The 16,947-nt window shown below is 43.2% G+C and overlaps 1 protein-coding gene across 1 annotated transcript in view; it reads right to left on the reverse strand.

Moving 5' to 3' along the window:
• Positions 1–8,439: 8,439 nt before the first annotated feature.
• Positions 8,440–16,947, reverse strand: part of LOC137095304 (sodium channel subunit beta-1-like) — a 47,968-nt gene continuing 39,460 nt past the window's right edge. The window contains exons 4-6 of the mRNA XM_067461775.1: positions 15,267–15,408; positions 13,630–13,740; positions 8,440–9,584 (exon numbers count right to left, since the gene is read on the reverse strand). Coding sequence (XP_067317876.1) covers positions 13,674–13,740; positions 15,267–15,408 — 209 coding nt within the window. The 3' untranslated portion in view covers positions 8,440–9,584; positions 13,630–13,673. The remainder of the gene's footprint in view (positions 9,585–13,629; positions 13,741–15,266; positions 15,409–16,947) is intronic.

The following is a 16,947-nucleotide window of genomic DNA, read 5'->3' on the forward strand; positions in this document are numbered from 1 at the left end:
ATTTTATTTTATTTCTATCCTGCTTTTCTCAGCCCTTAGGCGACTCAAAGCACTTTTGTTGAGCCAATCAGAGCAGAAGAAATCCATGATGTGCCTTTTAGTCAAGCTGGGCCTCCATTTTTCTGTTGCGAGCAGGCTTCTGAGAAAGACAGATTGTGCTCCAGTCTGCTGGTAATCTAAATTCTCAGTGATGCAAGCTTCAAATGTGGGGTAGCTACCATAAAATGAGGAGCACACACACACACACACACACACACACACACACACAAAATGGCTAATACTCCTTCAGGTGGTGTGGCTCTCACCTAAATAAGTGTTTTAAAAGGGTGCCTTGACGCAGCTTCATTAAAAGGGTGTTGAAGGCAAATGATCCCAGAAAAGGTGGTTGATGCCTTAACCCAGGTCTTACTGAAAGATATGAGGAGAAACTATCCCAGAAAAAGCAGTTTCTTCAGACTGATGCCCTAAAAATGATGGAAAGGGGAGCCTGGGAAGTTCTTCCATTGCCACCCATGGGCTGAATCTTCCTGGAGCAAAAATGGAACTTTGGGCTGCCAGATCGAAAAATTGAATTTTTCCTGCTTGAATTCGAAAGGCTCCTGAAAAACAGATTGGGGGAGGGGGGGGGGGGGTACCAAAATCTGGGCACTGAAAACTGCATGGGTTTTAGCCAAATTGCACACCCCTACTGGGCACTTGGCTAAACATGAGGGCAGTTGATTTAAACTATAGATCTTTGTGCTGCCAGACCGAAAAATGGAATTTTTCCTTCTCAAATTCGGAAGGCTTCTGAAAAATGGAGGGGGGGGGGGACCAAAATCTAGACACCAAAAACTGCATAGGGTTTAGACAAATTGCATACCCGTGGCAAAATGAGAGGGCAGTTGATATAAACTAAAGCTTTGGTTGATTAATCTAGATCACTGCTTCTTAAACTTTGAGTCCTGGCCTTAAATGGGGTCCCCCTAAGCTCAGTGTTAGGATCATGAAACATTTGTCAACAGTAAAAGATTTCTGAATGCCACACATTTACATGAATCTGTTAGCACCGTTTACAGTGTTTACAGTGAACTCTGCAGAAATTGCTTCAGGTGTGCACCACGAAAAGGAAAATCAATCTATTTAGCAAGTCTTGTAAATGCTGACTTATTTTCTTTAAATGTTTTGATTTTTATACCTATTATATATATTTGTATACCTGAAGTCACATAAACATTTCTCAGATCAAAAGGGGTCATGAGTGGAAAAAGTTTCAAAAGCCCTAATTTAGACTTGCAGAACTCTTATCAACAAAGAGAACTGTTGCAATGAAGGGGTTGTCTTAAGTAACAACAACTATGAAGATAAAGGTTCACTTCCACATGTTTCAAGAGTTTATGATGATATTAGGATTAGATGTGCTTTCAGACAGCATTATGTAGGTTTGCGAAAACCATGGAAGTTAAAATAGTTAGATGACCTGCTTGCAAAAAGGTGCAACAACTTTGAGATATTTTAAGGATGGGAGGTTATAAACATGACACTGTAAGGTGTGAGCGATATAATCCTGTGACTGGAAAGGTAGGGAATGTGTTGTTTATCTCACCATGTCTAGGGAAACAGGATCATAAACTGGATAAGGATGTCAAGCCATTCTCCCCATCCCCATTAAATTTTATTTTAGTCCTCAAAATTCTTGCATTGTAAAGTAACTTAAAACTTTGAGATGCAGGTGAAACGTCAGGAGAAAATGCTTCTGAAACATGGCCATACAGCCCAGATAACTCACAACAACCCAGTGATTCAGGCCATGAAAGCCTTTAACAATACATTGAACATCTTTATGGGGAGAAACTGTTCCAAGACATGGAAATTGGAAAAACTAAGGCCTAGTTTCCAACAGACCTCACAACCTCTGAGGATGCCTACCATAGATGCAGGCGAAATATCAGGAGAGAATGCTTCTGGACCATGGCCATACAGCCCTGAAAACTCACAGCAACCCAGTGATTTTGGCCATGAAAGCCTTCAACAATACATAGTTTCAATATAGTTTAGGCATACAAAGAAAAGGGACAAAACTACCAAGGAATTGAAACTCAGCATATGGAAGAATTCTAGATGAGAATGACTGGCATTATCTCAGTTTCTGCAACGGTAAGAATCTGAGAAGTGAAGAAAAAATTCATTTAGGAGGAAGAATTCTGATTAGGGCAAAAACCCCTCATTTTCCCCCATAACTATGCTCTTGTTAGACTTCCAGATTCCCAAAGGACACACAAAGAGCCAGATAACCAAGTGTAGTGTAAGTGGGATAAGAATGTGCAACACAGTCTTATGAAGGATTATGTTTTTCTAAGTTTGGCTGAATATGATTTATGACAGTTGCCCTATTGCGTGCAAAAGGAGGGGCCTTCATGTATATGATGTATTTGCTAATTTAAGATATGTTTTGAATAAAAATGGTTTTAGAAAAGGATCTCCCACGTCCAACGCTCTTTCTCTCACACCTGCACCTGGTGTATGTATCTTCATCTAGAAGTCCCTTCTCCCATGGGAGGGAAAGGAAAAATCTCTGGAAAAGAAAAGAAGAAAAACAACCTCCTGCTAAATTGCATTAATCCTGGAACCCAGTAACAGATGCTAATAGAAATCCGGCCTCTTCTCTCCTACGCAAAACTAAAAAGGGTTTCTGATGTCAGAATGGGGCACCTGTGATGGCCAGGAGCTTACATGCCACCTTATTGCACTTATTACAGTTTTTATGGGCAGCCACCGTAAATTAAGTGGGAATCACGATTTCTGGGGGTTTTTTTTTCTGGTCATCACTCGTGTCAATCGCACACCCCCTTCCCCATCACAAAACTACAGAACAATTGTGAAGTTGGGCAGGTCTGTAATCATGGGAAGAAATTGTGATTTTAACCAAAATAGTGCTAAGAACCCATTATTTTGGCTCAAAACAACATGTGATTGGGTCCATGATTGTATCTGTTCTGTTTAGGAGCTTGCCATGGTGAGAAAAGGCATTCCGGTGGGTGGTCCTTAGCAGCGAACTGTCATCTCTCTTTTCTGAAGTGCATAATAACTCCTTCCCTTCACAAATTTAGTTTGACACCCATGCATATGTATTTTGTATTTAAAACAACTAAGATGCACTGGAGTGGGGAAACACATTTGTATAGATCAGCATTTCTCAACCTGGGGGCTGGGACACTTGGAGTAGTTACAAGGGGTTGCCAAAGACCATCAGAAAACACATTATTTTTTGTTGGCCATAGGTATTCTGTGTGGGAAGTTTGGACTAATTCTATTGTTGGTGGTGTGCAGAATGCTCTTTAATTGTAGGTGAACTATAAATCCCAACAACTCCCAAATGTCAAAGTCTATTTTCGCCAAACTCCATTAGTGTTCACATTTGGTCCAGATCCATCATTGTTTGAGTCCACAGTGCTCTCTGGATGTAGGTGAACTAAAACTCCAAAACTCAAGGTCAATGCCCACCAAAGCCTTCCAGTATTTTCTGTTGATCATGAGAGTTCTGTGTGCCAAGTTTCATTCAATTCTGTCATTGGTGGTGTTCAGAATGCTTTTTGATTGTAGGTAAAGGTTGTCCCCTGACATTAAGTCCAGTCATGTCTGACTCTGGGGTGTGGTGCTCATCTCCATTTCTAAGCCAAAGAGCTGGTGTTGCCCATAGACACCTCCAAGGTCATGTGGCCAGCATGACTGCATGGAGTGCCGTTACCTTCCCGCCGGAGCAGTACCTATTGATCTACTCACATTTGCATATTTTTGAACTGCTAGGTTGGCAGAATCTAGGGCTGACAGCAGAAGCTCACGCCACTCCCGGGAATTGAACCTGCGACCTTTCGGTTAACAAGCTCAGCAGCTCAGCGCTTTAACACTCTTTGATTGTAAGTGAACTATAAATCCCAGCAATGACAACTCCCAAATGACAAAATCAATCCCCCTCCAACCCCACCAGTATTCAAATTTGGGTGTATCAGGTATTTGTGCCAAATTTGGTCCAGTGAATGAAAATGCATCCTGCATATCAGATATTTACATTATGATTCATAACAGTAGCAAAATTACCGTTATGAAGTAGCAGTGAAAATAATGTTATGGTTAGGGGTCACCACAACATGAGGAACTGTATTAAGGGGTCATGGCATTAGGAAGGTTGAGAAACACTGGTATAGATGTAGTCTAGAACATGTAGGAAAAATGTAAACAAAATATTCTGCGTGTTTGTGCATTCAAGGGGCTTTACCAGCTGCCCACTTACCAAGAAAGGAATCCATCAAGGGGATAATGCTGGCCAGAAAACCCAACTCTTGTCAACAGAGGGCCCTTCCACACAGCCCTATATCCCAGAATATCTATCTATCTATCTATCTATCTATCTATCTATCTATCTATCTAATTATCTACTGTATTTGTATACCACCCTTCACAGCCCTCAGGTGACTCAAGACAGAAAATCCCACATTATCTGAGTTCAGATTCAAAGTTATCCAAACTTTGAGTTTGGATTCAAAGTTTGGATAACTTTGAACTGGGTTACCTGCTTTTAACCCAGTTCAAAGCAGATATTGTGTGATTTTCTGCCTTGATATTCTGGGATATAGGGCTATGTGGAAGGGCCCAAAGATTCAATCCATTGAGGGAATTTGGGTATGAGAGGCTGCCAGATTCCAACAACATACAGATAAAATCTGGTTGGCAAAGTAGCAGGAGGTACTGAGCACCAGATCCTCAGCCTGCTCCTTCGTGGGAACTTCGGCTTCACCACTGATAATTCATAGTTGTATTAGTTAATAAACAAAGGTAGATTTTAACTGGAATTGTGAGGTTGTCAGTTAACCACATTGTTTTCTTTTTGTGTTATAATGGCATGTTTTCTCTGCCTTGCTTACTGCCAAGGAATCTAGCACTGCGGTTTTGCTGGCATTGTGAAGCCTGATCAGTCTCAGATCTGACCAAAGGAATGTTAATGTTCTTTTAATGTCTGCAGATGATGCCATGAATGGGCAATTCAATTGACTTTTGAGGGTTGGTGTTTAAGACAAATATTTACCCAGTAGCGTGCAAGAGAAATCCTTTGGCAGGCTGGACACCAGACACACACATACAGGTTCAGAGCTTGCTTCCCAGCAGAATCCTCAAGTGCCATTGAAACATTGCAGTTCTGCAATTAGCAGGAAGTGGAATTAAAACACATTCCCCGCAGCACTTAATATGGTGTTACATTAACCAGCAATGACCTTCCCAGGGGACAAAGTCTTTCTACGAAATCTCTTCTGTTCAGTGAAAGACCATTCTAATACTGAGTTTATGTTCAATCTATTTTGTTAGCTGCCCAGTGTGGCTTCGGGTGGTATAAACAGTGCTGAATTATCCTTTAATTGCTCTGAATTGAGTTAGCTCCATCACTGGGAGGGGGAATTTAAATCTCCCTTCTTCCTGCTGCTGCTTCTAATAATAATAACAACAGATAATTTAAGAGCATTGGGAGGGATAGCCAATAATCCAGAAGACAGGAGCAGCATTCAAAACAATCTTAACAGATTAGAGAGATGGCCCAAAACTAACAAAATGAAGTTCAACAGTGACAAATGCAATATACTCCACTTAGGCAGAAAAAATGAAATGCAAAGATACAGAATGGGGAACGTGTGGCTCGAGAGTACGTGTGAAAAAGATCTTGGAGTCCTCGTGGACAAGTTAAACATGAGCCAACAATGTGAGGCAGCGGCAAAAAAAGCCAATGGGATTTTGGCCTGCATCAGTAAGAGTCTAGTGTCTAGATCCAGGGAAGTCATGCTCCCCCCACCCTCTATTCTGCCTTAGTTAAACCACACCTGGAATATTGTGTCCAATTCTGAGCACCACACTTGAAGAGAGATATTGACAAGCTGGAATGTGTCTAGAGGAAGGCGACTAAAATGATCAAGGGTCTGCAGAACAAGCCCTATGAGGAGCAGCTTAAAGAGCTGGGCAAGTTTAGCCTGAAGGAGAGGAGGCTGAGAGGAGACATGATAGTTTTGTATAAATATGTGAGAGGAAGTCATAGGGAGGAGGGAGCGAACTTGTTTTCTGCTGCCCCGGAGAGCAGGACGCAGAGCAACTACAAAAAAAAAAAAAAAGGAAATTCCATCTGAACATTAGGAAGAACTTCCTGCCTGTAAGAGCTGTTCAGCAGTGGAACTCTCTGCCTGGGAGTGTGGTAGAGGCTCCTTCTTTGGAAGCTTTTAAACAGAGGCTGGATGGCCATCTGTTGGGGGTGCTTTGAATGCGATTGTCCTGCTTCTTGTCAGGGGGTTGGACCGGATGGCCCATGAGATCTCTTCCAACTCTAGGATTCTATGATTCATTGCAAAGACATTTTTTTTAGCTTGCAGCATTTTATACTGTTCGGTTGAGCAGTATACAATTGAGTATTTCTAGCAACTAGTGTCTTAGGAGAAAGCCTGAGCCTATAGCTAGAAACAGGATCAATCTTCTTGTCCCTCCAGTAGCTTTTACAGTATCTGATGATGACATGTTGTGATGGGCTCTTTTTCTTTCTAACCAATCACTTTGCAGCTTCTGTGTTCTAACTCATGAGTGCAATTTGATGAGTTGCCACATGATGGTATCAGAAAACAGTGTAAACTCTCAGCAGATTAACATACCTGACAGCAGACAGCATTCTACTGGGGTCATACTGTATACAGGATCCCTTGCACAGGAAGAGTTTCTATTTTGGCCATTTTCTATTTAGTGAAGGTATTTTGGTTCGTAGCTGTGAAAGGCTTACACAAGTGGAATCGTTTGATATAGGCATAGCCTCCATTATTGCAGTCATCCTTACACGTTTTAACTTTTGCAGATTTGATTATTTAATTTGATTATAATTGATATGTGTTTTCTGTAGGAATCTCCAGGGCCTCGTCTACACTGACACTATAATGCAGCTTCAATCTAATATGCAACAACTATCAGTGCAAGGATGATGTGAGCTGCTGAACTTGCTGACCGAAAGGTCAGTGGTTGAACAGTATTTCCTATGCAGACTCACTCTGGCCGGATCCAAACAGGCCTTTATCCCAGGAGAATCCTCGTTTGAAAAATGCGGATTTTTCTGGGGGCCTGTCCACACCGACACCAGAAAGTGCGCACTTTCTGGGGTGGATGTCCAGACATTCTCTTGGGACTAGCCAGAGAGACCGTCTGGAGGCCCTACCCCCTTCCCCCAAGCCCCCAAGCCCCTTAGAAAAGTAATAAAAAATTACATGGCCTCCATTACAAGTCTCGGCTGGCTCTCCCAGTGCATAGAAATGACGTTCCAGGAGAGTGGGATGTCTGTGTGTATTTTCTTCCCTCCTCCCCCCACCCCACTCTCCTGGTACATCATTTCTATGCACTAGGAGAGCCGTCCAAGGCGTCCAAGGCCACGTAATTTTTTATTACTTTTCTAAGAAGTCTGGGGGCTTGGGGGAAGGAAGTGGGTATTCCCACAGTTTACCGGGCTTACTTAGTTCGGTAAATTGTGGGAATACTGTCTGGACTGTATTTCCAGACCCAGAAATAGTGGATTTTTCCTGCGCCTTCCAAGAAGGCGGGGAATAAATCCACTATCAAATTAATTCTCTACAAACCAGGGTTTTCCTGGTTTGTAGCAAATTAATTTGGGACTGTACAAAATGTCGTCTGTACAGCCTCTCCTTTATTGCAGTAGATACCATAATAAAGGTCCTGTCTGGACGGGTCCTAAGAAAAGATGCCTGGGTATCACAAAGGATCTATTATAACTACTACTATTGGTTATCATTTGTGGCCGAGTATAATTGTCTTCCACAGGTAGAGTCTGAGACATGGTCTGGATCCACATGGCTTATCACATTGAGGATATAAGTTTCTAGGTGGAAGGAAGTCACTTCAAGGGTTTGCTTGATGTGCCTTCCTCTCTGCACATTTTCCCCTTTCACCCTCTGATCAAATTGAGGCTGTATAAATGAACAAAAATTCATCTGTGGGTGCGAAATGGGGAGGGTCACTCCTTCAAGAGGAAAGGGCTGGGGTTCTTTGCCGCTTTTCCTTGCTGCCGAAGCCTACATCCCATCATTTCCTACTCCTCTGTCTGATCTACTGTCCTTGTGTTGCCTTTCTTATATGCACGTTGCATTTCTAACAGAACTAAAACTGCAAGCCAAAAAGATGAAATTAAATCAGGACCTGATTAAGATGTACTGGGAACCGAAGCTCTATCAAATTGAAGAGGCACCACAGACAGCATCACACTAACGCACACACAACTTAAAATTTAATAATGGTGAAAGTTATGATTTGTTTTATACTGCAAGGGTGGTCATCATCTGAGGCTTAAAATGGTAGCTTGCTTTGCTTTTGCGTATATCTAGCCCCAACTTTAACCATTGATCGCAAACAAATGACATCACCGACTCTGTCCAAAAGAGTGAAATTCAATCATCTTTATTTATGAACAAACCCTAGTCTATTGTGTTGGCAGCTGGTCCCTAGGAGACCAGCCCCGGAGGTCTGAGGAGAGGGGATGGCACAGTATTCTCCAAAGAGATGAGGTGGTGCTGGATCCAGAAAGGAAATCTGAGAGGAAGGGGAAAGCTTGAAATGAGACTGAGCCAAACCTAGGGCCAAAATCTTAAGCAACTTCTGACATGATGCTATCAAGGGCAGAAGAATCATGAACGTCAGGGGCGTGGAGTGAAAGGAGCAACCTCTGGATCCAAGCACCTACTCCCTTCCAATCAGATGCATTTTGCAGTGTCTTCCTTTCACCAGTGGTCTTGAACAAATCTTCCATTGGATTGACAGCCTTGAGGAAAAACTTCCTGGGACAGTTTCTCAGGAATATCTCAGTTCATATCTATGTCAGTGCTAAATATTTCATCCATCAAAGGCATTCCTACATGGCGACAGGGAGTCTCCATCTCAGTGTCCCCTTCTGGTGCTCAGACCATAGGAACAACTAGGTGACAACCATCTTGAACACCTTTCTCAGCTTGTCTACCACTGGTTGCAGCCACACTAGGAGGACATGGCATGTAGGGGAGAACAAAGGGGCAGATTAGGGGCCTCCTCTCCTCAGACCCATAGAAAGTGCTGGTAGCGAAGTAACCAAAAACAACTTGAAGCGCAAGAAACGTACAAAAAATCAGAAAGCGCAAGTGCAGGTGCCTGTAAATTAAAGAGGTCTCAGGCTGGCATGTGGGGACCCCAAGGGTGGGGTGGGGGAAAGACCCCCAAGCTTTTGCAGCGCGTCAGAAAGCCACCATGCCACTTCCCCATCATGCATTGTGGCAGGAACGACTCTTGCTCCCCGGAGAAAGGTGCAAAGGAGAGCAAGGGGCCTGCCAGAACAAACCACCTTCCCCTTTTGGAAGACAGGTGTCTGTCTCTGGGTGGCTGGGTCGAATATAGAGCTCTGTTATTAAAAATAGCATGCTTTGTTAAGGAAAAAAAGGCCGTGCAGTGGGGGGAGGGACTGTTTGGCTCCAGTTCAGCTCTTCTCAGGGGCTGCTGAGGCCTCTGCTGAGTCACACGCTCCCTCTCCTCCGCTCCTTCTCAAAGCCTCATCCCTGGAACAAGAGACAAGAAGGCAGCATTAGAACCCCATCGCCACAGCATCACAATCTCCCGGAATCAAGCCAACCAGTTGTCTCCAGTCTAACCAGGGTTCTGCAGTGCCAGGGCTGTCATCACTTAATATCACCGCCCCATAAAGCCCATGCTTAACCCCGGAAGGGTGAACTATCCGCCTCAGGAGCTACTGTGCTTCCACCTACTTGCACTCACTGCAAGGAGATTCTCTTCTGAGAGAACACTAAAAGAAGAAGAAAAAGAAATTGAATAACTTTTCTATTTGCCTCACCTTCACATTTCATGTGCCCCAGGTATTTTTTTTCCTCATGTCAGCAGCGACTTGAGAAACTGCAAGTCACTTCTGGTGTGGGAGAATTGGCCATCTGCAAGGATGTTGCCCAGGGGATGCCCAGATGTGTTACTATCCTGTGGGAGGCTTCTCTCAAGTCCCCACATGAGAAGCTGGAGCTGACAGATGGGAGCTCACCCTGCTCTCTGGAGAGAGAAACCGGTACCTGAGCCAAGCCTTGCTCTTGGCCACTGCAGTGATGCAGTATCGATGGACTGTGTTGAAGTAGTAGAAGTCCAGACACAATTTGACTCAGAAGTGATCATACAGGGGATGACCTGTGTGATCATTTCTGAGTCAATCACACAACCCACACTCAGAGGACACCCAGATGTGCTACCATCCTGTGGGAGGCTTCTCTCATGTCCCCGCTTGAGAAGCTGGAGCTGACAGATGGGAGCTCACCCCTCCCTCTGGAGAGGGAAACCAGGACCTCAGTCGGGCCTTGCTCTTGGCCACTGCAGTGATGGACTGTGTAGAAGTAGTAGAAGTCCTGGTAGGGGATGCCCTGTGTGATCACTTCTGAATCAATCACACAACCCCCACTCAGGAGACACCCAGATCTGTTACCATCCTGTGGGAGGCTTCTCTCATGTCCCCACATGAGAAGTTGGAGCTGACAGATGGAAGCTCACCCTGCTCCCCGGATTCGAACCACCAACCTTTCGGTCAGCAGTCCTGCCAGCACAAGGATTTAACTCACTGCTCCACTGGGACCCCAAGTAAATGAAGAGGCAGAAGTTATGGAGATGTTGGATTTAAAACTGCATACTCCTGTACCTTTAATCATTGTGTATTAAAGGTCCGGAAGCTCTCTCTAACAACCTCAGTCATGGTGGCCAAAGGAGGAGAGTCTTACACCATGTCTTCAGGTCCCCTAAAACCGAAAGCTGGCGGTGACCTTAGGGTGGCTTTAAATAATGGTTAAGGTTCAATGAGTGCCCAATCTTATGGCATTGTACAGGACAGAGTTACACGTACCATCTTCCTTCTGACACAGCTATTAAATGTATGTGCGTATGCTTCTGGGATGCAAATGACCCTACCTTTTGTCCATTGTGGAGATCACAGAGTCATTCCTGCTATTAATCTAAATGGAGACCAGTAATAGAACAGAACAATGAACTGGGTGGCTGTGAGTTTTCCGGGCTGTATAGCCATGTTCCAGAAGCAATCTCTCCTGATGTTTGGCCTGCATCTATGGCAGGCATCCTCAGAGGATGCCTGCCATAGATGCAGGTGTAACGTCATGAGAAAATGCTTCTGGAACATGGCCACAGGTAAAGGTTTTCCCCTGACATTAAGTCCAGTAGTGTCCGATTCTGGGCGTTGGTGCTCATCTCCATTTCTAAGCTGAAGAGCCGGTGTTGTCCATAGACACTTCCTAGGTCATGTGGCTGGCATGACTGCATGGAGCACCATTACCTTCATGCCGGAGAAGTACCTATTGACCTATGCACATTTGCAAGTTTTCAAACTTCTAGGTTGGCAGAAGCTGGGGCTAAGAGCGGGAATTCGCCCTGCTCCCTGGATTTGAACTAACTATCTTTCGGTCAGCAAGTTCAGCAGCTCACCGGTTTAACCCACTGCGCCACTGGGGGCTCCATACAGCCTGGAAAACTCACAACAACCCAATGATTCCAGCCATGAAAGGCTTTGACAATAAACAGCACAATGAACGTTTTCCTTCAAAACGCTGCCAAAATCATTGCCAATGCTGCCATTTGTTGGGGAGCAAAAAAAGAACAGCATGTAAATGCAACCCAAAGAGCGGTTTCCCTCTTTTTCTGTATCAAAAAAGGTTAACACATTCAAATTATAAACAAGACAACCTTGGTTTCCAAGGATATTTTATCGTGCTTGTCTCTAAACCCTGAGATGGGCAACTTTTGGCCATCAGCCTAATTTCAAATTGTGTCTGGAAACTATCCGAGTTGCTGAACCCTTTTTAAGGAGTGGGATTCAGCATCTTAGAGGTGCTTTAAATCTTAGCGTTGAGGGGGGAAGCAATGTACAAACAAATATAAAATAAGGATGGTAGCAATAACAATAAAGTTCAAATGAAAACCTAGAGTGGATTTATTGCTCTGCTGTCATAGAAGCCATTAGCTGTTGCAGTTCAGAGTGATCTAGCTACATGATCTCTCTCCCTGCCTATCCCCGGCCACAGCTTTCCCAGTCACACTGGCTGATTCTCCTTCCTAACAAACATATTTCTGAAGTGGTGGAAGTGGTCTGACACATCTGGATTATACCAGGTTGGGAATGCTGATCTGTGTGATTGATTTCTCCTCCTGTTCTCTTCTTCAAAAATGACATCTTCCTTCAATCTCTATATATTCCCCAAGAGCAACAAGATTGGAGTGCATATCATTGAATTTGCTTCATCTTCCTCCCACTGAAGCATTGCAGCACATCCTAATACCTGGGAGTTACTCTGGATCATGCTCTGACTTACAAGAAGCACTGTTTGAATATCAAGCAAAAAGTGGGCACTAGAAATAATATTAGGTTCTTGTGGATTTTTTCGGGCTATAGGGCCATGTTCTAGAGGCATTTCTCCTGACGTTTCGCCTGCATCTATGGCAAGCATCCTCAGAGGTAGTGGCCTCACTACCTCTGAGGATGCTTGCCATAGATGCAGGCAAAACGTCAGGAGAAATGCCACTAGAACATGGCCCCTTAGCCCGAAAAAACCCACAAGAACCTAGTGATTCCAGCCATGAAAGCCTTCGAGAATACAGAGAAATAATATTGTACGAAAGCTGACTGCCACAACCTGGGGATCACAACCAGACACAGTGAAGACATCTTGCGCTTTGCTGCTCTGCTGCTGAATATGCATGCCCAGTGTGGAACACATCTATCCACATTAAAACAGTGGATGTGGCTCTTAATGAGACATGCCGCACTATCACAGGATGTCTATGCCCAACATCACTGGAGAAATTATTCTGTTTAGGCGGTATTGCACCATCTGACATCCACCGGGAAGTAGCAGCCAATAATGAAAGGACCAAGGCAGTCACATCTCTGGCCAATCTTTTATTCAGATATCAGCCGGCACGCCAATGCCTTAAATCAAGAAAAAGCTTCCTAAGATCTACAAATATTCGCAGGAACACCTCAGCAAGCAAGAGTCCAAAAGTGGCAGGCTAAAACCCAGAACCTCAATCCATGGCTGATACCAAATTAGAGACTCCCCCCTTGGCACACAGAAGATTGGGTGACTTGGAAGATGCTGAACGGACTGTACTCTGGCACCCCAATATGCAGAGCCAACCTTAAGAAATGGGGCCATAAAGTGTAGTCCATGCGAGTGTGGAGAAGAACAAACCACAGAACACCTATTACAATGCAGTCTGAGCCCTCCCACATGCACAATGGAGGACCTTCTTATAGCAACACCAGAAGTACTCCAAGTAGCCAGCTACTGGTCAAAGGATGTTTAGTATAATGTCAAGTTTTTAATTTTGTTTGTGTTTTTAAATACATTACAATTGTACCCTCAATTCGCTTCTGGCACAATAAATAAAAAAAATCTCCTTTCTGAATTCCTTGGTCTGTCCCAGATTTTCATCCCTACTCATGTCCTCTCCCCACTTTCTAAATTTTGACTGGAAAACTTATGAGGAAGAGGGATATCTTCTGCTTATGTTGCACTCTGCAAATAAGAACAGCAACAATAATACCTGTCCACCAGGAATCTCTGTGCCTGCCGACAGCCCTGCATGGACTATTCAGCTACTTGCACCCCTGTGCAGTTTTCTTTACTTTCTGATGTGATGGCCAAGTACTCGGAGCTGTGGACACAGAGAAAAATAGAAACAGGTGACAAGTGGGCTCTGAACTGACCAGCTTCACCCCAAATATAACAAACTTGATTCTGGCCTTTAAGTCCCATCTCTTCCCACTATGTCTAGCTGGAGTTTGAAAATACTAGCTTGAAAATTCCATTAATATTGTGGGGGAAAATAATAATTTTCAATACTTTTTGAACACTATGTCATCAACACTGCATTTACTACTAATATGTTAAATATTTTTAAGACCAGTAGAAGATGGTTACAAATAACCCAAAGGCTATTTTATTTGTTACTCCCCAAAGTAACAAATAAAATTAACCAAAAAAGGGTTACTTAGAAAACGCTTGTTGTTGACATTTAGAGTAAAACAATGAAAGTTTGTATCATTGCTTAAACAGTTAATGGATTACAAGTACAATTTTAATTAAATTGTTTCTAAGCTATGTATCAAACTATGTTTTAGTAGGTTTGTGTCTTGGTTTGTTTTCTTTTCTTTGTGTTGCCACTTGTAGTTGTTTTTGTTGTGTTGCCATCTCTTAGCCCAGCTAAACATCTCCCAGGAGGAAAGAAAAGGGAGGGAGGGAGGGAGGAAAGCGGGAAGGAAGGAAGGAAGGGGGAGTAGGGAAAGAGAAAGGAGGGTGTAAGGAAAGAAGGGAAGGAGTAAGGAAAGAGAGAAGGAAGGATAGGATTGCAAGAGGGAGGAGGGCCTGAAAAAAGACCCCAAGGGGCCACATCTTACCCCTGGGCCTGGGTTTCCCCATACCTGGGCTAAATACTTGGCTTTGGGAGCAAGCATTTGGCCCAGCAATATAATTGGAATTGTGCAATACAATTGGAATTGGCTTTGGATTGATGAATATGATTATCTGATTATCTGGCTTTGGATATCACCACAATAATCATCTAATGTTTATATATGTTGTTTTAAGTTTGGTTTAATTGCTTTTAATTGCTGTTGTTCAGGCATGGAATAATGGCACTCATGTAAGCCGCCCTGAGTCCTCTTTGAAGTGAGAAGGGTGAGATATAAATGTCGTAAAAATAAATAAATAACAAATGCCTGGATTGAGAAATGTGCTGCCCATAGATTCTGAAAACACATTTCCCCCATAAAACAAAGCATGCATTTCATGTGTACATTGTTTTAGCACAAAAACAGAGTCTTTGAAACAATATTTCTCTGCTGCCAATATTTAGCAGCATCCTGACATCTTTGGATGGTGGGGCTATAGTGGTCACATCAGATGAATAGATGGAATAGATGACATGCTACTTGCAGTCCATATATTGTTCACACCTACATTGAGGCAGTCTCAGAATTTAAAATGGCAGGCAATGTATGATCAATCAGGTTAGACTGCAGTGTTGCCAACTTTTGTTGAACGGCAGGTCTACTGATGTCAGGAGTGGACAAAGAAACTGAAATTGCTGCTCCTCTCCCCTTCCTTTTGAACCTCTTGGTGGCTTGTGCTCCCTGAATTGACACCCCGGTGGCCTGCCCCCATCCTGCCCCCACATCTTACGCATTCTCCTGCGCTGCTGCCTCCGTTGCTGCAGCAATCTTCTTGTAGCAGTACACCATCTCTGCCACCAGCCAGATAGTCAGGACTACGATGAGGACGTACATCATGATCTCAGACACAATGGATGCCATGTCCCGGTTGGCTAGGGAAGGGAGGACAGGAATGAGAATGGGGAATCCAAAAATGCACACCCTATTCTCAGGCTGGATGAACACTGCCATATAATCTAGTTCAAAGCAGATAATCTGCATTTCATATGTTGATTGGGCCTCCACTGCATTTCCTCTGTCTTTCCTTTTACAGGATAGGCACCAACTTTTAAGTTTGCTGTTTTCTTATGGAAACTGATCTTTTTTGCTGGACAACTTGATTGTGCAGATAGTCTGTACTACCATCAAGCAGGCCATATTAAAGAGGAAGCAATGTTTCCTAAACTTATACCTTCTCCCTCTCCCCAAAGACTATTGGACTGCAGCTCCCAGAAGAACTCAACATTAAAATATCTCAGAATTTTTATCCAGCATCATCTAGTGATCCAAATCTGAGGACACTGGTTTCACGTATTATATATTGGAAATTCCATAACCTATTGGAAATAAGTGCACCATAACCTTATCGAACAGGCAAAAATGATGTCACATCCGTTTGGCAAATGTGAATCTCCATGAACATGTGGAGACCACCTTTTGAAAACCACTAGTGAAGAAAAGCATGACTTTATTAGAAGTCAACTCTGAACAAGTGATATTCACAAGCATTAATGTAATGGCACACAGGCAACTCAGCTGTTAAACTGACAAACCATGTCTTTAAACTGACAAGGATAAAGACATGCCACTATAAAATATGTTTGGTTAGCAGAGGGTGGTTGTTTCTTTGAAGTAGAATTTGAGGTTGCAATTGCCCAAAAGATATACACTCCCTTGAAACCTCTTAGTTAAAATATGCACTCAAAGAACAAAGTCTCCTTTGAAAAATAACGTATCTTGTTTACTCATAAACAACTTGTATACATTCAGCATACTAGTCCATAATCCAATATCGTTAAGTACAGTTGTAGTCCAAACTGTATAACTGTACTCACTGAAGTCTGAAAGGAGACAAACTGCATTCCACCTCCATTGAGATCTAAAAGCATAGTGTATAACAAAAATGGAGTCTTGTGCTTGAAGCCCCTCCCACACCAAAGAGATACAGTCAAACTGGAAAACCAAAATGGTCATAAAATATAGGTTAACCATTCTATACATTTACAAACAATTAGTGGAGGCTGGGAAAGTTGCTATTTCCAACACTGTATGGTATAGCTGATGCTGGGAGACAAGGAACATTAATCACATGTTGATGTGATTTTACCTGTATTTTATGTATTATGGCACTTGTATGTGCTTCTGTAAGCCTCCTTTTTGGGGGATGGTGGTGGGGTATAAATAAAGTATTATTATTATTATTATTATAATAAACACAACAAGAAGAGTCCACAACAGACAAGATCACTCTGCTGGCTGTTGTATTGGATCACACGTCAGACTCTTCCCAAGTGTCTAGGACTGTGTGATGTATCGGCGAATAATGCATGCAGATCCTAGTAAGATGGCCTTCTGCAGCTGGCAGATGGTAATTTTGTCAGCGCCGATTGTGTTTAAGTGCAGGCCAAGGTCTTTAGGCACTGCACCCAGTG

This window comes from Anolis sagrei, chromosome Y (assembly GCF_037176765.1).
Source record: "Anolis sagrei isolate rAnoSag1 chromosome Y, rAnoSag1.mat, whole genome shotgun sequence".
In the NCBI taxonomy this organism is placed as follows: domain Eukaryota; kingdom Metazoa; phylum Chordata; class Lepidosauria; order Squamata; family Dactyloidae; genus Anolis; species Anolis sagrei.